General features: G+C 49.8%; 1 protein-coding gene across 7 annotated transcripts in view; it reads left to right on the plus strand.

The window, feature by feature from the left end:
* Positions 1–16,671, plus strand: part of LOC109317636 (zinc finger protein 501-like) — a 32,287-nt gene extending 15,616 nt beyond the window's left edge. Inside the window, exons 1-5 of one of the 7 annotated variants that reach the window (XM_019546438.1) lie at positions 10,510–10,750; positions 11,641–11,697; positions 14,109–14,205; positions 14,872–14,985; positions 15,202–16,671. In XM_019546438.1, coding sequence (XP_019401983.1) covers positions 11,674–11,697; positions 14,109–14,205; positions 14,872–14,985; positions 15,202–16,286 — 1,320 coding nt within the window. In that variant the 5' untranslated portion in view covers positions 10,510–10,750; positions 11,641–11,673 and the 3' untranslated portion in view covers positions 16,287–16,671. The other 6 variants (XM_019546443.1, XM_019546442.1, XM_019546437.1 and 3 more) reach the window with 6 other exon arrangements.
* The last annotated feature ends 9,549 nt before the right edge of the window (positions 16,672–26,220 follow it).

Consider the following 26,220-nt stretch of genomic DNA (forward strand, 5'->3'; position numbering starts at 1 on the left):
AAGCAGCTTTGTGGTTTGGGCTCTTTTCCAATGTTTGGACCAGGGACTTTTCTCCTGGGTGCAAATGGGATAGCAGTCTAAGAATGTCTTGGTAGGTTAGGCCTGTGAAAGGGGCTGCTTCTGTGCTCTGTGAGTTTTATTCTATGGCACCGGGTGCAAAATGTTGGTTTAGAGGAAAAGGGCTTGTCCCAGACTGAGAGAGTTAGACAGAGTGTGAGAAGGGAAATTAAGGCACAGGGAGGTCCCACAGCAAGTCAGTAGTGGAGCTCGAAGTAGAACTTCAGCTCTTCCAGGTCTCAGCCCATGGATCTAACTTTGCTGCCTATAGCGATGGCATTGCAAAGCATGGTTAATAATGAAAGACACTCAAATGGCTTCTCAATTTGTGTCTCTGAAACACCAAACAGACATGGTTCCCCATGCTGCATAGAAGATTATTTTATTTTCGGGTTGGAACAATAAGCTTGCTAGCCACATACAGTGGCTGAAGTGGGAACTTCACATTTATTTGTGATCTATTTATGTGAAAATAAAGCCACTGCATTGCTTATGGCTTACATTTTACTTTTGATCTTATATTGTGGAGGTCAAACGCAGTCCGAGGACAGAACCTGGGAAGGGTGCCACCCCGCTCTGCCTTCTGCCCGACTTTAGACGACCCCCTCTCTACTTTGAGAGCACTGCACAACCCCGTATTCCCCAGTTTCGGAAACACAGTTTGAGACTATTAATGTAGATGTGGAACAGCGCTGGGTAACAAACAAAATCAGTGAGATTCTGGTAGAACTCCTCTGAATCAAGATGAGAAAACCTGTTTTGCTTTCTGTCATTTTTTAGCTGTGTTAACATCTTAAGCCAAATAATATAATTTATGTTACTTTTAACTTCTGAAGCAATGTAAGACCTTTGGATATGAGCAGGCTTTTAGAAGGCAGGGTTACCTTTTGGAGCACCATTTGGGGAATTTGTTGTTTATCACATTCTTTCTAAAAATAATTGATCTTGTTTTTCTTCTTGTAGCTTCTGATGTAGTTATTTTAAATAATAAAATTGTCAAAGCAACCTGAAACTCAATCAGTTCTTGGAAAATACACTCTATGGGCAAATTGAAATAATTTAACCAGCAAACTTGTTTCATCTGTAAGAGCAGAGAGCTGGTTAGATGCTGTGATGCTACTGTCTTGAGATCCGAAAGAACTTATACCAAACAGCAGGAGCTGAAGGCTGCAAAGGAAGACTGACTGTCTTTTCCTTTTAGTCTTCTTCCAGCTATAGGCTATAGGGCTGTGGCTCATGACCCACCAACACATCCACACAAGCGAGCACCCCTACAGGTGCCCTGAGTGCAGCAAGGGTCTCCCTCACACAGATGTTAATTCAGGCATCGTTTTATATAAGTCAGGAATTCACAGCAACGTAAACCTGGAGTGTCAATCATATGTTACGGGGTTCATGGAGGGGCTGGGAATCCAGAGGCAGATTGAATGGGGGGAAGGGGGGTCTGCCACTGAGTTTGAGGGTATGACGGCCCGTGGGGCATGTGTTTTGGCAGTGGCTGTATGAACTCCCTGATATTGTTTGCCTCGCTGCTAGAGGCGGGTCTGGATGCAGCCTGCAAGGAACCCCTATCTGAATTTGGCCCAGGGGGCCTAAACAAGTTTGAAACCCCTGGCATAAACCAATGCACTTGGGAGGAAAATAAGGCCCATGGAGCTCATTATGGAGTGACGGCCGCTGTGTTTGTCTCGGAGCTCAGTTCCCCATGTCTGGCCTCCTCCACTCTAAACTCCTGCCTGTTGGCTTTGCAGCCAGCAGCTGAGGACTACGATAGATCTCAGGCTGAGACGGACAGTTCCCCGGGAGCGAGGTGTGCAACAGACAGCAGCCTTGAGCTCAGCTCCCACTTACTCCAACTACCATTCGAGCAGATAACCAGCTGCCACCTTATTTAGTTTTCCTCTCCAGTTTATGAGGAAAGGAACATGCAGTAGGTGGAGACAGAAAGTGGGGCCTTGGGCTGAATCTAGGCCTTGCCCGTGGGTGAGGACAAGGGGCCACCTCACCTACACATACGATGCGGGACTTCCTTTCTGAGACTCCCTCCAGAGTCGCAGCCCCGGCGAGGTGGGTGCACGGCGCGGGGCCTCTTCTGCACTGCTCACCTCGCTTGGGGGGCCATCGCGGTTATGAGGGACTTTCCCGGTGAAAGTCTCCCAGAGGACAGGGTGAGAGGCTCTGGGGTGCCCCTGAAGGCCATGGCGAAGCCTCATGATTCAGTGGGCCAGAATCTCAGCCCGTGGCGTGGGGCGGGTGGTGTCTGTGTGGCAGTGCAGGGCGGCGAGAGGCTCTGCAGGGCTGGGCAGCACAGGCAGGTGCAGGCCGATGCCCTGGGGGAGGACAGGGCGTGGACAGAGGCAATTGTTGCCCTGCTTCCCCTCCAAACACACAAGCAGCAGGGATCCCGATGAGGAATAATCCCTCTCTGGACCACAGACACTGATGCCACTGGATCCTGCCCCTGGCAGCGAGAGCAGGAGACAAGACATGGTTAACGAAGCCGTGCCCAGTAACACTAGGGGGCTCTGGTTGCTGCAGGCGGAGGGAGGAAGGAGGCAGCTCTCTCTGCCTGTCACCAGGATGTGGGGTTTGAGCTTCCTGGGTCACATGCAGATCCTAACTCCTCCATTGTGATTTGAGAGCCTGGGCTGAGCAGCGGCTGCTCCCCCGGCGGGGTCTGTGCTGGGGAGAGACCTGCACTGTGGTCTGTCTGCCCAGCTCGCGGGGACTGTCTCCGGTGGCTGGGACCCAGGGCAGCTGCAGGCTCTGCTGACACCCGCTCTGCCAGCCGGAGGCTCCAGGTAACGAGGAGAGACCTCGGGGAAAGCGCTGGGACAGGCAGGACGGCGGCTCTGCACGAACAGCCCCTCTGCACCCATGTCTGCTCTCCAGAGGCTGCGAGTCCCGGAGCTGCTGCCCTCCTGACACACACAGGGTCCCGCGCCTGGGGATCCCTGGCAGCCGACCCTTCCCAGTCCCCCTCTTTGCTCCTCCCTGCTGAGCACCAGGACAAGACCCCGCTGTGCTGCTTCTCTGGCGGGGCCGGCGCCTGGCCCTGTCGTCTCAGCCCCAGATTGCTGCCACCCCGGCGAGGCATGCTCTTCACTCTCCATGCACAGCTCCAACATCCCCCCACCTCCCCATGTGTCTGTGTCCCCCCTGGGTCACTGCCGGTCTGAGGCTGGAGCAGGAGGAGTTGAGCTTCCCAGGGCCCCTCATCTGCCCTCTGCCCCCTGCTTCCTTCACGGGCCAACAAGAGGCACAAGGAGCCGATGGGAGCTGGGGACTTATAAGGGGGTGAAGCTCCCTGGGATTCGGTACGCAGGAGCAGAACAACTGGAGTGGGCCCATCACTGGGCTGAGGACAGCATGCATGGAGGAAGAGGTCAGGCCTGGGACAAAGGCTGGGGAGGGAGCGTTGCCTGGGTCAGAAACGTTGCTCTCAGCTGGAGGCTTCAGGAAGTCAGCAGAAGCCGAGCAGTATGCACATGGGAACAGGTTTGCAGAAATCCCTGGTGCAGTTTAAATATGAGACCAAACCTGTCTGACATCCAGAGATGGGACTGTGGAGCAATATGGCTTGATACCTTTCATAGCCTTCAGCAGTTCTTTTAGCCAGTTTCTCTTTCTGATGTTGACGGATTTCCTTGCTCTGGGAGTGAAGTGTTTCTGAATCCTCTCTTTGTCCCACCAGGTGATGGGATGATGACAGAGAAGGAGGAGGATAGTCCTCAGCGGAAAGGCCCTGGGGAAGTGGAACAGCATGGGGTGGCAGTAGAAAGAGCAGATGGACGCGTTTCCTGGAGTCCTGAACATGGGGAAGCCTCTGCCACCCAGTGCAAGGTGGAGAGAGAAGAGGAAAGCCAGCTGATGGAGAGATGGGATACATCCACTCGAGGGCGAAGAGGGGTGAAGAGCCTCAGTGAATCTGCCCAGCAGAGAAAGGCCTCAGAGGAGCAAGTGGCCACATGCGGGAAGTGTGGCCAGAGCTTCCCCTGCAGCTCAGCCCTCAGCGTGCACCAAAGGAGCCACAACAGCACCCGGGAGAAGCCGTACAAGTGCGACGAGTGTGGGAAGAGATTCAGCCGCAGCCTGAACCTGGTGATTCACCAGCGCGTGCACGCGGGGGAGAGACCCTACAAATGCCCCGACTGCACCAAGTGCTTCAAAAACAGCTCGGGCTTCCTGCGCCACCAGCTGGCGCACACAGGGGACAAGCCCTTCATCTGCCCTGACTGTGGGAAGAGCTTCAACCGGAGCTCCACGCTTATCACACACCAGCGCACACACACGGGGCAGCAGCCCTACAAATGCGCGTGCTGCGGGAAGGCCTTCAGCCAGAGCTCCAACCTGATCCGGCACCAGCGCACGCACGGCGGGGAGAAGCCCTACCCCTGCCCTGACTGCGGGAAGAGCTTCAGCCAGAGCTCCAACCTCATGACCCACCAGCGCATCCACACGGGCGAGCGCCCCTACAAGTGCCCTGAGTGTGGCAAGGGCTTCATCCAGATTGCCAGCCTCGTCTCGCACGAACGCACCCACCTGGAAGGGCGGCCCTATGCCTGCCCTGACTGCGGGAAGCGCTTCCGCTACAGCTCCAGCCTGGCCTCCCACCAGCGCACCCACACGGACGAGAACCCCTACAAGTGCCCCGACTGCGGGAAGAGCTTCCCACAGAGCTCCAACCTGAGCCGGCATCAGCGCATCCACACAGGCGAGAAGCCCTACGTGTGCCCCGACTGCGGGAAGGGCTTCATCCAGAAGTCCAACCTTTTTGCCCACCAGAGGACCCACCTTGGGGGGAGACCTTCCAACCCACCCCCAGAGGGAGGCCCAGAGCCTGCAGCTCATTCTACATGAGGCACCCCAGCCAAGTGGGCATGAGGGTCCTCTGTGTCCCTTTAACTAAGGAGTGGCTCTGACCTGGGGCTGAGGCTGTGTGAACACTCTGAACCAAGGGAAGTCCCTAAAACAGTGAGAAGTGCAGGAATTAAAAGACATGGAGCGCAAATACAGTTTTTCACCTGAGGGTGCACACAGTGGGGACTCCCCTCTCCCTTTGGATGAAGCTGATTAGATTGGTCTATGCAAACAAGGTTCTACCGAGCCAATGGATAGTCTACATGGAGCAGTTATTTGGGAGGAAGGGAGTGTGTGCATTACAGGCAAAATAGCTGTTTTGGAATAAACCTCATTCTGGAATTAAAGCAGCCCTTTTTCAAGTGTAGCTGAGTTCCCCTTTAAAATCAAGGTCCCTTTTAAAATCAGGCTGCCAAGCAGGATGGCCCACTAAGCTAAGCTGGTTAAGACACTGCTGCTTCTGTAGCCAGCAGCACACAGGTGATGCAAACAGTGTCATATCCACTTTGCCCTTGTCTACACCAGGCTGCATTTGGTGACGGGCAGCTGCTGCTAGACTGTATGGAAAACTGCCCCTTCTGGCAGCTCCATGCAGCGCCACTTCTTCAGCCGGTCATGAAATGCATCCTGGCTAAGACAGCTATTCAAGCAACCACGGCAGTTGGCAGCTGGAGCAGGAAACATGTACCTGTACATATTTTGGGTCAGCTACCCAGAGGTGGCAGAGATCTCCTGTTGCTTGCAAAGCTGGTGTTTCTCTGCTAAGAGGAAGAAGGGCGTCTGTTTCTACAGGGGAGCTGGGAGTGTGGATACATATTCACTGTTGCCAGCAGAACCTGGGTTAAGCTGGCAAAATCACTTAGTTTAGGCCAGGCTTTTAATACCTCAGGGTGAAGGACCCAGTAATCCTTTACAGGGGTATTTTCTTGGGGTGGCCTTTGATATGAGGTCAGAGTGAAGAAGTGAGCTCATGTCTTCTGGAGCCTTAGAAGACCATCTGAATTATTCTCCTTTTACTTCCTGGCACTTTCATACTGGCTTAATTCACAAAAAGTCATTTTTAATCCAGAAATGAATATCCAGCCCTGAATGTATCCTAGAACAACTCATGTGTAGACAACCACCAAAGGCATACTTTTGAACTGATTTAGTCAAGCTGTTGCATATGTGATTGTGGACACCAGTAGATCATTTTCAGCCTGGCTTAGTTTGAAAGATTTGCAGCATCTCAGTTAAATGTGTGTGAACACAAGGAATCTGATGTGGCACTATTCTCCTCTCCTACTAGAAAGGCAGATATTGGGGTCCAAAAATTGAAAAGAAAGTAGGCAGGAAAATACTGTTTGAAATAAGCAGAAGTCATAGCACTAAATTATTGAAACAGAAGCGTCAAAGTAATTTTTAAAAAAATGAATGGGAACAGAGTAAAATAAACCTACATGCACAAAACACTAGATCAGCTGCTGTGTTGAAACATTAATCACTATTGTGTGCTGTAGCTGGCTCAGGTAACCTCATTATCATTTATTGGAGTTACCCTCATTCTTACACACCTTCTTGTCTCACTTCTGCTTTGTAAAGCTCACTTGCTGCACCATTTCCTGTTGACCAAGTGTGATTAAAGTTGGTGAAATATGTGTGAAAAGTTGTGCGTGATTTCTAGCCGTGGTAACAGAAATTGCTTGTCCAGGAGGTTTAGTTCAAGCTCAGGTTTATCAGAATTGGCATGAAGTCCACTGGAATATACCATGTGAAATAACCCAATGGAAATTCCAAGGGTTTTGTATTTAATCTGTTCCAAACTGGAAAATAAAAGAAGAAATCTTTAAAAATCCACAAAATGTGATAAGAAAAAAAAAAGATTTTCATGACAGATCTTTCTTTTTTTTATAATATAATGTAATATAATATCTCTAAACACACTACTCCAGTTGAGACCTCACCAGTGCTGAATAAAGCAGAAGAATTACTTCCTATAATTTACATATGACACTGGTAAGGTTTTCAGCAGCTGTGGGTCCAGAAGTGGCAGTGGCAGGGCCAGAGGAGGCAGGGGATCCAGCTGTGGTGGTCTGGAAGCAGTAGCCGCAGGTCCAGAGGTAGTGAGAGGTCCAGGGGCAGCAGTGGGTCCAGGGATGAGGCTCTGACAGTGGCAGAGGTCCAGCGGCACAATGAGGGTTCAGAATGACCACAGCGGTCACCCAAGCTTGCGGCCAATGGCCATGACCGGTGGGTCCAAAGGGCCCTGCATTCTGTGTCAGGCCATGCTCCCCAACTTCCAGTGGACCAGATAGGGAGGCTTCATAGGCCCAGGTTGGTCTGTATATTTTATACTCCTGACATAGATCATACTAATTTAGATTACTCGTGAGCAAATGCTAGGAGACAGTGTCAAAAGTCTTGCCAAAATTGAGGTGTATCACATCCAGACAACCACCAACAAGACCCCTCCTCTTTTCATAGCAGGAAATCAGGTTGGTTAGGTATGACTCGCTCTTGACAAATCCATGCTGAGCATACTTCATCAACCTGTGGTGCTTCCAACCCAATGCTGTGAGGATGTGCTCCAATGCTCCGAAGTCTTGCAATATTTTGTGGGTTTTTTCCCATAAAAACCCATTTCCTGCGATCATGTTGTTATGTGAGATTTTCAGCTACCACTGGGGAGAGGAAAGTGTTTCCCTAGCTTTGTGACTGCAAAAAAGGGTGGGGAAAGAAAACAACGGAAAATGTGACACCCCCCACCCTCTGCCCCACCCCAGTAGCTCAAAAAACAGAAGGCAAATAAAAGAAACCTAAACTGTCTTACTTCATAAATCTCACAGTTTAATATCTTGTTTTAGGGGCTGACCCTGGATTTTTGAAACTTGGATTTGGCAAAATCGAAAGAGGGAGTTATTGCATTAATTTCAATGGAATTTATGGAGCCAGCAAGTCAAAAGTGTTAATGTGCCTCTATTCCTGTGCAACTTTAAAACAGTAAGACAAGGCTCAGGGGTTTGAGTACAGACACCTGGACCTGCTTTACGCCGAGTTGAAAACCACTGTTAAAAATCTTTTCAGTCTTTTATTAAAGATGTGCACACACGAAAAAAGAAAACACATCTGGAAGGTACAGCATTAAGAAGGGCTTTTGTTTTAACAACATCCTTTATGCTCGTTCCTTTTAGTTATAAAGTGCTTTAATATAGAACAATGCCCCTTCTCCTTGCATGTGATGAAGGCAATTGCCTACAAAACTTAGGCTTCTTTAAACCAGCTAGCTTCTAAGGTGCCATCCTCTGCCCTCTTTGATGGTGTTAGCAATGGTAATTATCTTAATTTCTAGGGAAAAGAAAAAACCTGTGTTGACATCAGGGAGCAGCAGGGCAGGCCCTACAAGGAGAGGCTACGGGACCTGAACCTGTTCAGCCTCCACAAGAGAAGGCTGGGGGGGATCTAGTGGCCTGTTACAAACTAGTCAGGGGGATCAGCAGGCATTGGGGGAGTCCCTGTTCCCCCGAGCACTGCCAGGAGTGACCAGGAATAACGGTCACAAACTGGCAGAGGGTAGATTCAGGCTGGAGATCAGGAGGCGCGACTTCACAGTCAGGGCGGCTAGGATCTGGACCCAACTTCCAAGCGAAGAGGTGCTGGCTTCTACCCTGGGGGTCTTTAAGACAAGGCTAGACAATCACCCTGCTGGGGTCGTTTGACCCCAGTACTTTTTCCTAACATGGCAGGGGGTCGGACTAGATGATCTGCTCAGGTCCCTTCTGACCCTGCAAAATATGAAACTACAAGATGGATGGAAGCAGTTTTTGTTGCTCTTTTGGATTGAGTATGATCCTGTAAGGCCAACACACCTAAAAGAAGAAGAGCAAAGATGGAAAATACAGCTTCTGTTCTTGGTCACCAATCTGCAGTCTTGAGGCTAGAGAAGAATAGGTGTAGCACACGGTTTTGTCAGGCTCTCTGGGATGTGGCTGACTCAAACCATATATAAATAGTTGTAGCTGGTCAGGGGCTCACAGTAGTGATTTGAAAGATGCAGTCCTGGCTGGCCAAGGTAGACTCTCATTCAGCCAGAGGCAAAAGCAAGAGAGTAAAAAAGAAGACACAAGGTGAGGAAGGAAAAAGAGTCTTGAGGGAGTGGGTGGCAACAAGTACTGTAGTCTCAGCATTTAGTCAAAGTCAGGGGGTTTAGTGACATGGTCTCTCTGTCTGTCTCATTCAGTTCAGGACATGCCTTTGGAGCAGGATGACAAAGGCCCAGTGGTGTCACGGTAGATCCTGAGGTCCCAGGATGTGGCTGGGGCAGCACACGTGATGCTCACATTCTCTCCATTTGGTCACTAAGGCAGGTATTCTAGCATCAGTGTAACATCCTGGTGTCCATCTAGGGGCAATAGAAATGCATATTCATTTTGAATAAAAGAGTAGCAGGTTATAATGCACAAATTGTGTTGGGACCTAAATCCAGCACTTCACCTTCCCAGAGGAGGGCTCAAATCACTGAGCCAAAAAGTCAGGTTTCCTCCTGCTTTCCTTTCTGCATAGCACTCCAGTTTCAGTAGAAGCTGTCCTGCTCTTCCCCTCAAAATTATTTCATAGCATGGTGGTGCAAGTCCTCTCCTGGGAGGTTGTCAGTGTGGAATAGGATCAGATATTCGACCATCTGCTGCATTCTCATTCTGTTTTCTGATCTAGGTAGAGATGGGCTTACGGCTTGAAGCAGAAAGTTTCCTACCTCTTCCAAACTTATTATATTACAGTGTTTAAAAGTTTTCAAAACTTGGCAGCAAGTGCTCAAAAGTTATTACAACTTCTTAATTTCTGTGTTTAATGTTTGACTTCTAATAGAGGAGAAAAAGAGGTAAGCCACACTTACAGGATGGGGGACTGTATTCTGAAAAGCAGTGACGGTGGAAAGAGTTTGGGAGTCACTGTGCAAACTAGCTGGATGTGAGCTCGCAGTGCAACGGTGCTGCAAGTGATTGAGAGCTGTGAAAGCAAGTGGTGTTAACTCTGTCCGTGATGCTACTGGATGCGGGGCCCAGCTCTGGAGTCCATTGATCACAAAGGATGTTGGGAAACTGGAAAGGAAGCAGATGAGCGCCACAGGAATGATTGGAGACTTATAAAATGGGCCTCACCGGGAGAAATTTAATAAGCCAACCGATTTAGAGCGCTCCAGAGAAGACCGAGATTTCAGTGCACAAGACGCTTAATGCGCAGTAGCCTAATAACGCTGTGCAGTAGCGCGTCACAGCACAGACAATGCTAATATGCTACTGCGCGGTATTATGAGGCTGCTGCGCAGCAGCGTCACTACAAAGTCGCTAACCGGCAGTACTGTGCAGTAACTCTAGCTACTGCATATTTAGTTAGTACTTCATTAAGCAAGTACTAAAGTAAATGTACAGCAGCACTTTAATGAACATAGAGACAAGCCTACTGTTTCATTCAAGGCCGGAGGGTGCTTTCTTTGAGCAAGAAGATCTCCCTTTGGAGAGGTGGGAGGTGGCGGCGGGGAGGCAGTGTCATTAGCAGTGGCCGGTAGAGGGCTCTGATTAGACTGCCAGGATACTTCTTCCACCCTGTGTTTTCCTGTCTGAGACAGCAGGGTTGAGCTTCCTGGGTCAAGCCGTGGCTGCCTCCTCCATTGTGATCTTCGAGCCGAGCCGGAGCCCAGGCTCAGCAGCTGCTGCTGCCCAAGCAGGGGCTGCGCTGGGAGAGACCTGTACCGCAGCCCCCTGGTGCCCAGCCCGGGGGGAATTTCTCTGGAGGCTGCACCAGCCCCCCGGGCAGCCCCGGGCTCTGCCAACACCAGCTCCCGAGCCAGAGACTACAGGTAATGGGGAGAGACCGGAGGAAGGGGCTGGGGTGGGCAGTGACAGTGACCATCCTCGCGCCATCAGGGTCCCCGGGCTGCTGCGGTCACTGGCGCACACCGCTGCCTGGCATCCTGCAAGGACCAGATCCAGCTCCGGGAGAGCGAACGCCCCTGGGAAGGGGACAGCGCATGGGACTGGATCCCACCCTCTGGGTAGGTGCCGGAGCTCGGTCTGATGCCACGCTGCTTGGCCCCCAAGCAGAAATCCTCTTGCTCCGGGCTCCCTTCTTGTGCTGTCGGTTCAGGGCTCAGCAGGCAGCCGGGCACAAGAACAGAGGCATTCATGGGCTTTCAGACACTGCAGCCAGGAGGAATAGGGTCGTGGTTAGGCACCTACGTCTCATGATGGGCCTAGCTGGTGAAGGAGTGTCTGGCACTAAGTGTCCCAGCTGGGGCAGAGGAAAGAAAGAGCTGAGAAAGGCAATGGCGGCAGTAAATAGAGGGGACCGACCCCCAGCCTGTTTGCTGAAGCCTCCAGGCAGAGTCCCTGCCCTGTGCACCAAATGAGGGGTATTGAGGGGAAAAGCCAGTCCTGGCCCCTGCTTGGTCCCTGCGCTGCTGCAGGAACTGGCTGCCCTGATGTGTTACATTGGCAGACCTCTCCCTAGTGGCGGGTCAAAGGTTGTAGAGGCGGTAAATGTGTCTGGGGGGGCGTTTAGGCCTGGCAGAAAGGGCTGGGTCTGTGCCACTAATAAGCGACCAGGCACTTCTCCAGCACTGCGAAGTCCTGATGTGGTGTCTGCAGAGTCGGAGCCTGAGCGGAGCTGGGGCATGGCGTGGACTTGGGTGAGCTCCCCAGTTGTCCTCACTCCGGCAGGCTGCCAAATAACATCCATGTTTCACTCCAGATCATCCCATCCTTCTAGGGGAGGAGAAGGAAAATGACTGCAGCAGAATCAGCGCAGGTAGGGGATTTTTCCTGGGGAAGGCGGGTTGTGGCATGAGCTGGAGCGATTACAGTTCAGTGCGGTGTGGGGGGAGCAGGAGGTATAGTACACGGCGTAAGCCACCGCAGCCTTGTGGGGAGACACAGACCTGGGCGGTTCTGGGTCCTGGTCTCTGCTCTGCCTGCAGGGTCACCTTTTCCCTCTCCATGCCTCAGTTTCCCTATCTGTAAAAAGGGAGTCAGGATACTGTCCTCCTTTGTAGTATGCTTTAAGGACTGCAGATGAACAGCATTGCATGAGTGTTCAATGTTATCAGGCCCTTTAATAACCTTATTAAGACAAGCCATTCCTGTGGGTGGGGGAAATCCTAAGAAATTTGGAACAGAGCCACAGAGGGCCTGAGGCTCCAGCCTGAGATTGTATAGTCTGCTGTTGGTGACAGAAAATCAGCTTTAATTGGACCAAAACAGGTGATGAGATCAGATCTCAAATTAAAGAAATCTCCGGTGCTTAAGAACAGTAGGGCTGTGGGACACGCTGCCCGGGGAGGCTGTGGAAATCTTGTATCATTAGAGAATAGGCTGGGGAGGCGTCTGCCTGGGAAGACCATCATGTTGCATATTATCTGATTTAGGAACAGCAACTTCCACAGCTGTGCTAGGAGTTGGACTAGATCAGGGCTCAGCAATCTGTAGCCTGCGAGCCAGATTTGGGCCATGGAGCCATTCAATCTGGCACATGGAGCCAGGGGCTTCAGCAGCATTTGGTGGTGGGAGATGTGGCAGCAGGGGCTTTCTCCCACACTGCATTGTGACCAGGTAGTGGGGAGCTTTGCCTGTGCAGCAGCCAGGTGTCAAGGAGAAGCAGCGGTTGTAGCCACCAGTTCCTAGTGCTGCCTTGCCACGGATGCGGCCGGGGTCGTCCTGGCCTGCCGCCACAGGGAAGTTCCTGCGCACTGGACCTGATGATGACCCTTGGGCTCCTTTTAAGCCCTATGAGTCTTGAGTCTAGGATTATCCTGGCTTTGTGAGTTGGCATTGCTTCCCTCCCCAACCTGAATAAACCTCACAATGTTGTCAGCTCTGGGGGTTTCAGCACCAGTCTCGTAGTATTTGTGAGTGGCTCTAAGTTTCACATGAATCCCAGCAGTCAAATCTGACCCTTAATCAGAATGGCTGCCAACTCCCACCTCTACTGAGAGGGCTGAAGGCAGGCAGATAGCCTCCATTTCTCAGGAAAGATAGCTGTTGTTTCACTGGGGAAGGTCAGGAGCAGGGGTTAAAAAGCCATAGCGAGATGTGTAAGGCACATTGATAAGGGAGGGATCAAACAGCTGTTTTCACGCCCTTGCTATTAAAGGGCAAAGCAATGGGACCATGGCATGGAGCAGCCCACCTGGCTGGTTAGAGATACAGTTCTGACACAAGAGGCCAAGCAATAGCCAGGACCAAGGGTTGCACCAAGGCCAGGGCCTTGTACAACAGACAGGGTTGTAAGGAGCCTAACAGCCTGGACCAGGAGACAAGCCGAAGCCACAGTCTCCCGTACAGGCCATGGCCAGGGCACGAGTAGGTGAACATCTATACGACAGACCAGAGTATGAAGGCCATAAACAGAGAAACCTGACAAGGATAAGCTACATATGGCTTATCTTAATCCCTGCAACTAACTGAAGCTGATCCCAGGCCCAGCTGCAGGGGCTAATTCCAGCTATTGTGTCATTATGCCAGTTGGGGGAAGACTCTGGCTTGAGTTAACAAGGAGCTATCTTGAAACTCTGTGTACTGGGAGCATCTACACATCCATTAATGGACTGTAGTTACTGCACATTTAGTTTACTACTTCCATATTGAAGTACTAACTGAATATGCAGGAACTACGGTTACTGCGCAGTTGTGCCAGTGCATGGTTTTTTTGGTGACTCTTACTGTGCAGTAGCCTAATAACACTGTGCAGGAGGTTATTAGCGTGGTTTTTGACTGTCTCGCTACTGCACAGTGTTATTAGGCTACCGTGCAGTAAGTGTCTTGTGTAGATGCACCCACTGAGAGCCAGTGTCCACCTGAGGTACTCCCACATGCATTGGCTGTGAGCTCTGCCAGGGCCCAGACTTGGCTAAAGGCTGGAGAGGTGGGTGCTTAGGATGAGGCCAGATTCAGTCCTGTAGTGGGAGGGTGTTATCTGCAGGGCAGCCTGCTGATGCAGTATTCTGGCTGGGGGCTTGGTGGGAACAGTAGATCATGTAGTGAGGGGGGTGATTTGGGGATGAACTGAGGGGCCAGTGGGCAGGGAATGTAACCCAGGGCTTGTGGGACTTGCTGCCATGATGACAGGGTGGAAGGCAAGAGAAGTTGGGACAAGTCATGATTAAGCTGGTGGTACTGTGGTTATGGCAGCAGGTGCTGAGAGGGGCACTCCTGCTATTTCAGGGGCCAGTGACTTTTGAGGAAGTGCCTACGTATTTTACAGAGGGGCAATGGGATCTTCTGGACCCCCATCACAGGATCCTCTACAGGGATGTCATTGGTAAGGATTTCTTGCTCTTTGGGTATTGGAAGTTCCTAATTTAGCTCTTATATAGGGTTCTTTCCAGGTCCCTTATATTTCTGGAGAGCCAGTCTCCAGATCACATGTGACAGGCTGCCCCCTCCATCCTCTTCCCACAATGCAGGCAGACAATCCTGGTGCTGTTTTTCCCATGCTAAAAATCTCAAGTGGGACAAACACAGGGTCTCTTCCCCACTCGGTATCCAGGGCAGGTTCCATCCTTTGGGGTGTTTGATCCTTTCCTGCCATCTCAGCGATGGACAGGTGTGCCATGTGTCAGCTCTGCCTGAGTTCCCAGTAGATATTTAGAAGCCTCAACATGGAGACCAGCACGGAGTGGGACTTCCAAATCCCCTGCGGACCCAACACTCATTGTGCTGTTATAAATCCTGTGAGGCACATCTCTGCATTTTTGGACATTTAAAGAAGCTGGCTCCAAGCTTTTTTAAGTTCTGGTCCACATACTTACTCAGGGAACACCCAGTACTGGCCTTTCCCAGCGGGTCTCCCACATTTCACTGTCTTTTCACCTGGAACTTCTTAGCAGAAAGGGGCTCATTTGAAAACACTGAAGCAGCCTCTGGACCATATACTTAACTAACACAGAGCTAAGATGATGCCTGTTTGCTTTTGTCCTCTGAGCAGGATTTCCTGTTTCCAAACCCAGTGTGATCTCCAAGCTGGAACGAGGGGAAGAGTTGTGGGTCCTGGATCTACAGGGCTTTGGCAAAAGAGAGATCCCAAGAGGTGCCTGCACAGGTGAGGAGTAAATTCAGCCAGCTCCAAACCCAACTCTTTTAATCTCATGACAGATCTCACTCAGGAGTTTCCATCACCAACCTTGCCTCCCATTTAGCTGAGTCTTCTCTCTGCTGGGGATGGATCTGGGGACTGTGCAACTTGTGACACTAGTTGTTTTCACCCTTTTGGGCACAGATATTGACTCCTGTCTTGATTCTCTTTCTGTCCCAGCAGGTGAGGGGACAGAGAGTGAGAGTCAGGAGGAGAACCGTCTGCAAGAGGATCCTGAGCAAGTGCAACACCATGGGATGGCACTGGAAAGAGCCGAAGGGGATCTTTTGCAGAGCCCTGAGCTGGAAGAAGCCTGTGAGAATCAGCCCAGAGCAGAGAGGCATCAGGGAAACCAGCCAGGAAAGAGAGGGAGCAAATCCCTTCACAAAAGCATAGACACTGCTCACCAGAGGGTCATCAGTGAGGAGAGACCAACCATATGTGAGGAGTGTGGTCGAAGCTTCAGTCGCACCTCAAACCTCATCGTGCACCAAAGACTCCATGCTGGAGAGAAACCCTATAAATGTCTTGACTGTGGGAAGACCTTCAGCCGGAGCTCTCACCTGATCACCCACCAGAGACTCCACACGGGGGAGAAGCCCTACAAGTGCTCCGACTGCGGGAAGAGCTTCAGTGATAGCTCCACCCTCATCACCCACCAGAGACTCCACACGGGGGAGAAGCCCTACAAGTGCCCCGACTGCGGGAAAGGCTTCAACCAGAGCTCCAACCTCACTTCCCACCAGAGGACACACACAGGAGAGAGACCCTATAAATGCCCCGAGTGTGGGAAGAGCTTCAGCGTGAGCTCCTACCTCATCCGGCACCAGAAAATCCACACAGGGGAGAGACCCTACAAGTGTGAGGAGTGTGAGAAGAGCTTCAGTCAGAGCTCAAGCCTTATTAATCACCAGCGAGTGCACACGGGGGAGAAACCCTACAAGTGCATTGACTGCAACAAATGGTTCAGGAACAGCTCGGACTTGATTAGACACCAGAGGACCCACACGGGCGAGAGACCCTACCGATGCCCTGACTGTGGGAAGAGCTTCAACCGCAACTCGAACCTCATGACGCACCAACGGACTCACACAGGGGAGAAGCCATACGAGTGCCCTGTGTGTGGAAGGAGCTTCACAGTGAGCTCGGCCCTGATTAAGCACCAGAGGACACACCGGGAGGGGCAGCCCTATAAGTGTCCAGACTGTGGCAAGAGCTTCATCCGTTGCTCGAATTTTATTACACACCGGAGAATCCACTTGGGCTAGGCATCGCCAGCCATGCCAGATTTCCCTGCTCTGCTTGCCCCAGCTCAGTAGGGTCTGTTGGGAGACTGGAGTTACAGTGTGGGGTCTGGCAGGCTCTGTGGAAACTGCTGGTTCGCTGGGGCCTGGGAATTTGAGGAGCAGGTTTTGACACACAGAGAAATAGAGAGGGTGAAATCGCCTTGTTTTAGACTTCAAGAACTTTGGTAAATTTAGCCGCATAATTGTCCCTTACAGCTTCAGACGGGATGGGTCTCCATGATTTGTCTCTTAGCTGGGAATTCTTGTGTGCTCATGATGTGGACATCTGTAATGGATGGATGCCTGTTTGTGGGTTATAGCAAGGTTATACTTTATTACTAAATTATGGAGACTGCAGAAATAAACCCCATCTATGAGAAGCTAAACTGATTAAAAGCAGTTATTCATTCATTTGGAGAAACTATATGCAACAATAAGGGCATTTGAGGTAGGTATCTTGGATACAAGTGTTCCCTAGAGAATTTACTGACATGCGTTTCACCTAAGTAACAGACTTCTGAATGTGCCTGTTCTCTAACCCAGTGACAGCATGGTCATGCTAAATGAAATATTTGTTGGACAGTGTGTCCCCCAGTTATTGAAAGCATGTAAATGATTTTAAAATATATTGCGCATTTGTATATCACTAGCCAGCCTCACTTTGCCTGTCCAGAATTAAAATTCAGTTAATAAACATCAACCAAGAGCACTCTGTCTGGGGAATTTTCGATTCGTTGAACACAAAGCTGCATTAACAGAAAACGGTATTTGTAAACCCCAAGAGGGAAGCTGAGGCCTAAAGCAATTATAATTTAGACTATAGTGTCACTCAAGGGTCAATAACTTGCTAGAACTAAGATATTTATATAAGTCATTGTTTTAACTTATAGCACTATTTTAACACTTGGTGAGAGTAACACAGAAAACTAAGACTGTGATGACTTATGGTGATGCCACCATATGAATTACCATGAAAAAGAACAACACTGATACCTTCCCTGTGTCGACATGTTAATGTGACGTTTGTGTGAGAAAGGCTTGGCTCTGCACTAACATCATCCTCGCAGATGGCAAGTTGAAAGTGAATTGGCATTTTGGAAATTAGGCAGCTGTTTCTATCTTTTAAGGTTGCTTGCTCTCAGAGCTGTCACTGATACCCCTCTAATGTTTTATCTGTTACAAAATTTGATTGGTAAATTGAGACAGACCTGTGCTAAGGGTTAATCGCAGTACCAAAAATCAGCTCCCCTGAAGTATAACAACTTTACTACAGATCAGTAAGACTCGGATGTTAAGTGGCTTGATTTATTACTTCTTGGTATATTGTTTTTAACTCCCTGTGTTAAATTGATACATTTAAATTGTGTGAGCTTTATTCATTTTCAAATTCTGTTTTGATTAATAAACCTTATACTATAATAAATGTAGTATTGGTACTTAGAAGTGTGAAATTCAACCACCTCAGGAGAAACATGGGACAGTATTAGTAAGTGGTTAAAATTGTTTAACTAAATATGAGCAGTGCATGGATGAAGGGACAAATCCATATTGGCCTCAGAGATGCCCTGTTCTGAGCTTCAACTTGTCTGAAAATGTAGGTGCCTTTTCCCTGAAGGATGTCCCAAATGGATGGGATTCAGTGTTGAGGGTCCCCATACAGTCAGTGGGAAGAAGCACTCAGAAGACCGATGCTCAGCCGCAAGGTGCTGATTAGGAAACCACGGACAGGATGTCCATGGGAAATGCTGAGCACAGGGGCACTTCTGAACTCTCAGGCCTCTAAGGGTATAAATAGAGGTCACCAAATAAAGTGGATTGACTATGTTGGGATGAGCCCCAGCACAGCTGATTGGCTTCACTGAACAAAACACATATTGCCTGTTGTCCTGCCCTTTGGTCCTGCAAGAGAACAGGCGACATGTTCCCCCTTTGGAGACATGCGGCCCCGGGAATTTCCAGGGCATACCTCCGTAAGTAGGGAAAGTCACCTCTAGTGTGGTTTTGGGGCAGAGACCGCCAATCAGCTGAAGCCCTGTATACTCAGTCCCAAGACCAGACTGAAGTGAGTTCGGCACTCTGATGCAGTCCTGGAACTGGGACTTGTTGGTGATCCCAGCCCCAGGACTGCAACAACATATTGATGGGCACCCAGGGACTCCTAAACAGGGGAAACAGCCATATGTTCCCAGGGCTTCAGGGTACCAATCCTGCACGTCCCAGGGATGGGAAGTTCTAAGGCTTGCAAAATTCGGCCCCTGAAATCCCGAGAAGTGCCCGCCCGGAGCAGCTGGAAAGCATGGGCAGCCCCAGGTTGACCATGCTCTCCCATCATAAACTTAACAGGTGTCTGCCACAAGAAGGCAGCACAAAAAATCAGTTACATCATAGCCAGAAATTTTGGGTATTTGTGGAGTGAAAAGGGGGAGGGGTGTCCGTCTTCTTGGCTTTTGGGGCAGCACAAAGGCAACATCTGTTTTCACCCTAAGGTCTTAGGCACTTCTCTTCAAGCTGCACATTAGAGTCCTCTGGTCACTTGAGGTTCACAGTACCTGTCCTCTCCTGAAGGTAAGTGCCTGATGGAGGCCACACCTAGTTGTATAATTGCCTACTGATTAAAACACTCACCAAGAGAGTAGACAGTTTGGGTTATGGATCCTACTTAGCCTGAAGGGACCCAAAACAATTACAGATTAGTTCCTGCTAATTTCTGATTTCTGTGCAGTGAACAGCCCATGTAAAATGCATGAAGAGAATCACTGATATTGAGACCACACCAAGACAGGTAAAACTTGCTTGGCACATTCAACACAAAAGCTGCCCACCCACCTCCTGCTTTCCTCATGCTGTCTGGGGCAGTGAAGTGGCTAGCTATGCTTCTGCTGGAAAGCTCTCTAATGCACAGATACGGACTTCCAGCAAAGTTGTGGCTCTCACAAAGCGTTCGCAAGGTAGAGCCCTCTGAAATGGCTCAGGAACAAGTTTCCAACACTTCTGTAACTTTTCTTTCTACTACTTTTCTGCAAAAACACTAAAAAGAGGCAAAAAAAAAGAATCAAACCAACCTCACCTTCAGAAGGACCATTCCCTACCCCAGCCCCGTACACTGTCAAAAGGGTCAGGTTTCAAGTCTGGAGATGACCAGAGTACCACTCACAGTGGGCACATGGTGGTCACAGGTTTGGAGTGAACATGCCAGGAAGCTGAATGTGGCAGTTCCTATATCTTGCAGAAGTGTTTGCTCGACCCCTAGTTGATGCTAGGATGGGGTCTCTGTAGTCAGGAAGGAAAATTCACCAGCTAGATGTTTAGGATGGAGAAAGTTCTGGCCTGGATTTCTATTATTTCTCACCAAAACCAATCCATCCCTTTCTATACCCACAATAGATGTGTGGTACAAATGATTTTCAAGACGATGCTTTCTCCTTCCCCACCCTGTCTCCCTCAGGCTCCCACATCAGAGATGTACTCAGGGGTTAATAGTCTCAGATCTTATGCTGACGGTGGTGCTACTGGAAAGCATCATTGCCTGTGAAAGCAGTTTCCAGCAGCCAAGAGGTTAATATGATGACATCATTAATACCAATAGGCTCAGGGTATGGTCAGGGATAGAAAGCTTTTCTGTCTGTTGAGTCATCTGGGGGCTGAGCTTCCCAGTCAGCTGTTGCTGCCTTCTCTGTGGTGCTCCAGGAGCTTGGACTGAACAGAGGCTGGGTCTGTGCTGGGAGAGACCTGCATTGCAGCCCAGTCCAGTGGGGGAATTTTTTTTAGTAGCTGAAACCAGCCCCCTGGGGCAGCCAGGCTTTCAACAAATCTTTTGCTGAAGACTCCAGGTAATGGAGAGAGACCTTGGGGAAAGCACTGGGGAAGGGCAGGCCTGGGACTCTGCACCCACAGCCCCTTTGCACCCATCTCTGCTCTCCTGGGGGCACATCTACACAAGATGCTTACTGTGCATTAGCCTAATAACTCTACATAGTAGTGTGGCAGTTAAAAACTGTGCTAATAGCCTACTGCACAGTATTATTAGGCTAATGTATAGTAAATGTCACAAAATAACTGCAACAGTGCTACATTCAGTCAGTACTTTATTAAGCAAGTACTAAATGGGCAGTATCTAAGGTGCATTAATGAATGTGTAAACATGCCCAGAGCTGCTTCCCTCACTGATGTACAGGGGATCTTGTCTCTGGTAGTATTTGCTGCAGCTGATTCAGGCATGGGAGGTCAAACACCCTCAGAAATGGGACTTTAACCAAGCTTCACAGTCCGGGAGAGAGAAAGCGAGAGTCAGGATAGAAGGGGCAGCAGAAGCAGTCAGTAGAGAGGGACGTGGCCAGATCCAGCCCTTCCTAGCCCCCTTTCCTGCAGCTGCCCTGGGCAGAGTCACTGTCCTGTGACCAAGGCAAGGAGCAGACAGAGAAAAAGCTGGCCCATGTCTGGTCCCTGCACTGCTGAGAGAACAGGGACAGGTCAACAGGGACAAAGCTGCTTTCCTTCTGCACTTTTATAACATTTCGTCAGTCTACAAGAGGGAACAATGCAGAGGGTGGGGGAGGAATGGGGCAAAACTTAGTCAATGGGTTTAGTCTTCATGGGAGTGCATACTTGCACTGTGATTGTTGCTAAAGTTTTCAATGGCTGCCAAATTATTTAACAGCAAAAGTCTCTTATTATGAAAATAGACTTTCAACGAGAGCTGAGTTTCTAAGGGCCTCTGGCCTATGCCTACACACAAGAGTTACATCATTTTAAGTGACTGCTCTGGTTAAATTGATACAACATCCCTCACTCCAACCTAGAAACAAGGATGTGGATGTAAAAGTGCTTGTAATGTACGCAGAGTACAAAATCACCCACCCAAGGAAATGCCAGTAGTTACATATAGGCAAAAAGAGGCTGCTTGCTTCTTCTGTTATCTTTTGCCTCTCCATATTCGACTGAAATCCAAAGGGTTAGTGACATAGGGCTAGCAATGAGCAGTCACTAAGAGCTGTTTCGTAGTGAAGAGACCTGGCCCTTACCATCGGGTTTGATGGTGGAAGTCTGGAGGAAGCAGTTCTGCTCTAACTGGTCTGCAGGAGGCTAGGGATGGGAGCATGGACACTCCTCAGCCAGGAGAGCAAAGAAGAAAGGGGATTTATAAACTGACAGGGTGACTCAGAGGGAAAGGGCATAGAGGGGCAATGCCTAGGTCAAGAGAAAACGGCACACTTTCTCAGCAGTTAGGGATTTTTTTCTGACTGTAGCACCAGGTAAAGGAGGAGAGAGAGAGCAAGAGAGAAGAAGGCTCCACATGCTGGATGGGGAAATACTGGACTCCTTAGAGCAGGGGTGTCAAACTCATCCGGCCTGGCAGGGTAGGTGAGTAGTCTGGGGCACTGGACACAGACTGCCCCACGTTCTGATCCTGCTCTGGCCGCCGCGAGGCTGTGCTACACGGCCCCAGAGCCCTCACCGTGGGGCTGTGCTGCACTGCCCTGGAGCCACCGCTACTGGGCTGTGCTGCACATGGCAGCTGCTCCACTACTCCACCACATCTTTGCCACCCCTGCCTTAGAGGACTCTGAGCAATGGGAAAAAATGCTCGAGACTGGGGAGAGAACTGAGGGAGGTGGGTATTAGTTATTTTTGTGTGGATCTCATGCTAACTACAGTAAAGAGTAATTCACTTTAGGAGCCCTTGCGTTTTCTCTGGGCATGTGTGTGTGAGGGTGTGTTTGTGCATGTATGCGTGTGCTTTTTGCTGTTGCAGATCAGCTGTAGACCCAGCTCATCATAAAATTGAAAGAGTGTGCTTAAGCTGCTGGGGAGCCTGAGGCACTAGCCCTGGTCCTTGGACATAAGGAACAGAGCAGCCCAGGCTGCTGGGCTATGAAGACCCATTTCTGCAAAGGTGTTACAGGCAAGCAAACAGTGCCTGAGAAGCAAGGCTGAGGGGCCCAGGAAGCTGGCCAAAGGCAGAGTAAGAGCCCAGTGTGGGGCAGCTCAAACACAGCAGCCTGATGAGTGCTGGGAGGGGGGTGGGGTGCGACAGCAGAGCTGGGACAACTAGCATCTGAAAGCAAATTCAGAGGACAGGACTCAAGCAGAGCCCATGTCTCTGAACCCTGCCGACAGGGTGGCCAGTGCTGTGATACGTCCATGGTAATTAATGTTAGAAATTCCCTCGGCGTCAGTGTAGGTGAAGGCAATTAGGGCTCAGTTGAAAACCTTGGAACATTCTTTGTAGCAAACATTTGGGATAGACATAACCCGCTGCATCTCAGCTCTGCTCTTTCCTCTGAGCAGCTTCCCCAGGTTTCAACTTGACATTATGTCTAAGGTGGAAGGAAGGAAGGTGCTGTTGGTCCCAGACCTCCAAGCTTTTACGGAAAGGGAGGTCCCACCAGATGTGCAGGAAAAAACCCCTGGGATTCTCACAAAGAGCTCAGGGGGCTTTCATAGATCTGCCTCATCTCACCAGGTCAGCGCTGCACCTGGCTGGGGCTGTGTCCTCATGGCAGATGTTGCTTGTGGCTTCCCACCCAGCTGGGCTGACATCTGGGGAGTAACTCTTTTTCCTTTGAGTTTTAAGGTGGATCATGGCGGGAGAATTGATCACCTTCTGCTGAGGAAAGATTTGTGGAGAATCCACTCCTGGACATTCACTTTCCCCGGTGATTATCTGAATTTGTTCCTTCTTTTCCCTTCCCCCTCTCTGAGTGCCCCTCTTGCCCCCCAGCACCAGGGACAACTCCCGTCTGGATTCTTTGTCTGCCTCGACAGGCGAGTGGACAGTGAGAGACACCGAGGAGGAGCATCCCCTGCAGGCAGGTCCTGAGCACGTGAGATGCCCCAGGACGGCATTGGGAAGAGCCAAGTGGGATGAGCTGGGAGATGCCTGTGAGAGTCAATACAAGCTATTTTGTCAGAAAGTCCACAGCTTGAGAAGAGAGGCAGCAAATCCATGCACGTGGGACAAGAAGTCAAGAAATAAAAGGAAAGCCCCCAACAGAGTGACCGGAGTGAGGAAAGATCGATCACATGTGGGGAGCGCGGGAAGAGCCTCCACTGGCGGTCAGCATTGATTGTGCACCAGCGAACTCACACGGGCGAGAGGCCCAACAGGTGCAAGCAGTGTGGAAGGGGCTTCAGTCAGAGTGCCACCCTCATCCAGCACCAGAGCAGCCACGCCGGAGAGAAGCCCTATAAATGCCCCGTCTGCGGGAAGAGCTTCAGCCAGAGCTCAAAACTCATCACACACCAAAGATCCCACACAGGGGAGAAACCCTGTAACTGCCTCGACTGTGGGAAAAGCTTTGGCCAGAGCTCAATCCTCATATGGCACCAAAGGACCCACACAGCAGGAAATCTGTTAGGGGAGGGTGCAGGTGAAAGCTTGATACGTGCTTGGAAACAGCACGTGCCGGTTAGTCACATAGCTGGCATTTAGGAATGCTTCTAATGTTGTTTCTATGTAATACAGACCTTGGCAAGGCAAACACAATCTACTCTGTATTTTCAGGATAGCTTGTGGAAGTAAATCTGAATGATTTCTTTTTCCTGCAGAAAAAGAGTAAATGTGAAAAAAATGTACTTTTGAGGACAGGAACATTAATTTTTTTTAACCAAAACATTGACCTTTTTGTTTCAAAATGCTATATTCAATTAAACATTGACCAAAAAAAAAAAGAGGGGGGTTGGTTAAAAAAAGGAAGAGGTGACCCAAACAAGAAATATATCTATTTTTATTACTATTATTATTTGGTTTATCACTGGACTGAAAAACCCATTTTTGCACACCTCTTTCTGACAGGTCTCAGTGATCTATTTCATGAAGTCTGAGTCTGCCCTTGAAAGACTGAAAGTGTTGAACTATTATTAAAGGCAACTTTTTTTTTTCAAAGCCCCGTGAGTTACTCCAGAAACGACCTGCTCTCACCATATACACTTTGCTGTTATCCTTTTCCATCCTGGAAGCTGCAAAATTCTGTGAAAGCCTCTGAAACATTAGTTGCAGGAAAGCAATTACCAGCAAATGGAGTCCTCCCACCTTTTAGCCCAGTAGCCTGGTGGTTGGGGCACTTGCCAAGTGAGCAAGGAAAGCTCAGACAAACCAAGAACATGCCCAAGACACCAGAAACCTTCAGGTTAGGTGGAAATTTTGCCCCCTCCTTAAGTCCCAGTTCTCGTGGCTTTTTCCATCCCCCATGGCAGACACATCAAGTGTAGGACAGAAGTTACTTGCAGAAATGGTCGAATCTCCTTTGCGGGAGGTTTCTAAAATCAAATAGATTAATCAGCAATCATTCAGATAGTGTTGGCCCTGTCTTGAAGCAGGGGGATGGACTAAACTCTCTTCATGCATGACATCTCTGAGTCCTTTCTATTCACATTGCCTGTGGTTCTTTTCCTCCCATGTATACCAAGGAGGTTTGTAGGAAAATAAAAGCCTCAGATGGGGTCGACAGCTGACATGGTTGCAACCACTTTCTTTGTGTGCAGGCAAGCGGCTGACAGACGAGCCATCAATGCTGCCACATCCAGCGCTAACAGAAAACTCAGATTACCACGGGAGTGGAGGTTTCCTCTCCTGCTCTCGAGACTCCCACCCCTGTGCAGTAGGGTCCTGCTTAGGGAATGCTGCTGCAGTCACTCCCAGATGATGAGCCCCGCCATGCAGCCACACGCACAGCCAAATTGCGAGGCCTATCTCAGTTGGGAACACCCCAGAGCCTATTTGTTTCTAAGTCTGCAGGCTCTAAAGGGTTTCTCCCACTCTTCCGATGCCAAAGCAAGTTCACAGTCTGTGATCCTTGTGCATACACTCACCTCCACTCCCTCCCTCTTGATGGCAGTATTTGGGGGCCATGAAAATGCAGCCTTGTGCCACAACTTCGACAGTATTCAGTGACTTGGGAGCGGCTGGTGCACAGGGGCAATGGCTATGTATTATTCACAAAGCAGCAGCACCTGGAAAATTTGAGTTTACATCATGTCAGGCACAGATCTAAGAGACACTCCTTGGCCCAGAGAGCGCAGTCTTAGATATTGAACACGGGACAGCAGATGGGTACAGACAGGGCAATGGGGAACACCAATATTAGTCAGCATGTGCTCAGTGCACCAGCAACCTAACTGTTGTCAGATGTGTTGTGGTCATGGTGTGAAAGAAGAATATTGAAGAAGTGTGAAGGAAAATATTGCTCAGTAGGTCAATTAGGGGTCTCAGCCCAGCAGCAGCTTCTAAGTCATCAGCTCATCCAGCAGACTGTCCCCTTCTGGCCTAAGGGAGGGATATTTTCAGGGTTAATGTATTTATCTTCAGTTACGTAGTACTGTGGCATCCCAGCCTGGTGATCAGGAGGGCAAGGATCAGGAGGGCTCCTTCTCCATCTGTGCTCCATGCAGCACCTATTCTGCTGGGCATGCTCCAGAAGTGCCCACTGGAGCCGCATCCTCACAGGGAGACATGGAGAGTGTAAATTCAAATGGGGTTTACATGTGAGATGGATGGGTGTTCAGGTAGTGGTGGGACTCCAGTTGAGGAAATTCAGGTGCCAGCAAGGTTGGACAACAGCTGAGAGGCGTTTTGAGGATCTGGATTCTACACAGGTGTCTGAAGTGGCAAGCAGGCACTTAAATCCTGCCTAAATTTAAAGGTAAATGTGTCACTGCAGCTGTCTTCTATTAAGTTTAAGCATCAAGGTCTTGTTTACAAGTCTACCGTGCACCAATCTGTTTTTTCAGGCACCTACAGACCTTTAAAAATATAGTTTCATCGTTTCTAGGTTCAGAAGGGACCTGAGTAGATCATCTAGTCCGACCCCCTGCCATGGCAGGAAAGAGTACTGGGGTCAAACGACCCCAGCAAGGTGTTCATCTAGCCTCCTCTTAAAGACCCCCAAGGGTAGGGGCCAGCACCACTTCTCTTGAC

This window comes from Crocodylus porosus, unplaced genomic scaffold, assembly GCF_001723895.1.
Source record: "Crocodylus porosus isolate Cpor-Errol unplaced genomic scaffold, CroPor_comp1, whole genome shotgun sequence".
Taxonomy (NCBI): Eukaryota; Metazoa; Chordata; order Crocodylia; family Crocodylidae; genus Crocodylus; species Crocodylus porosus.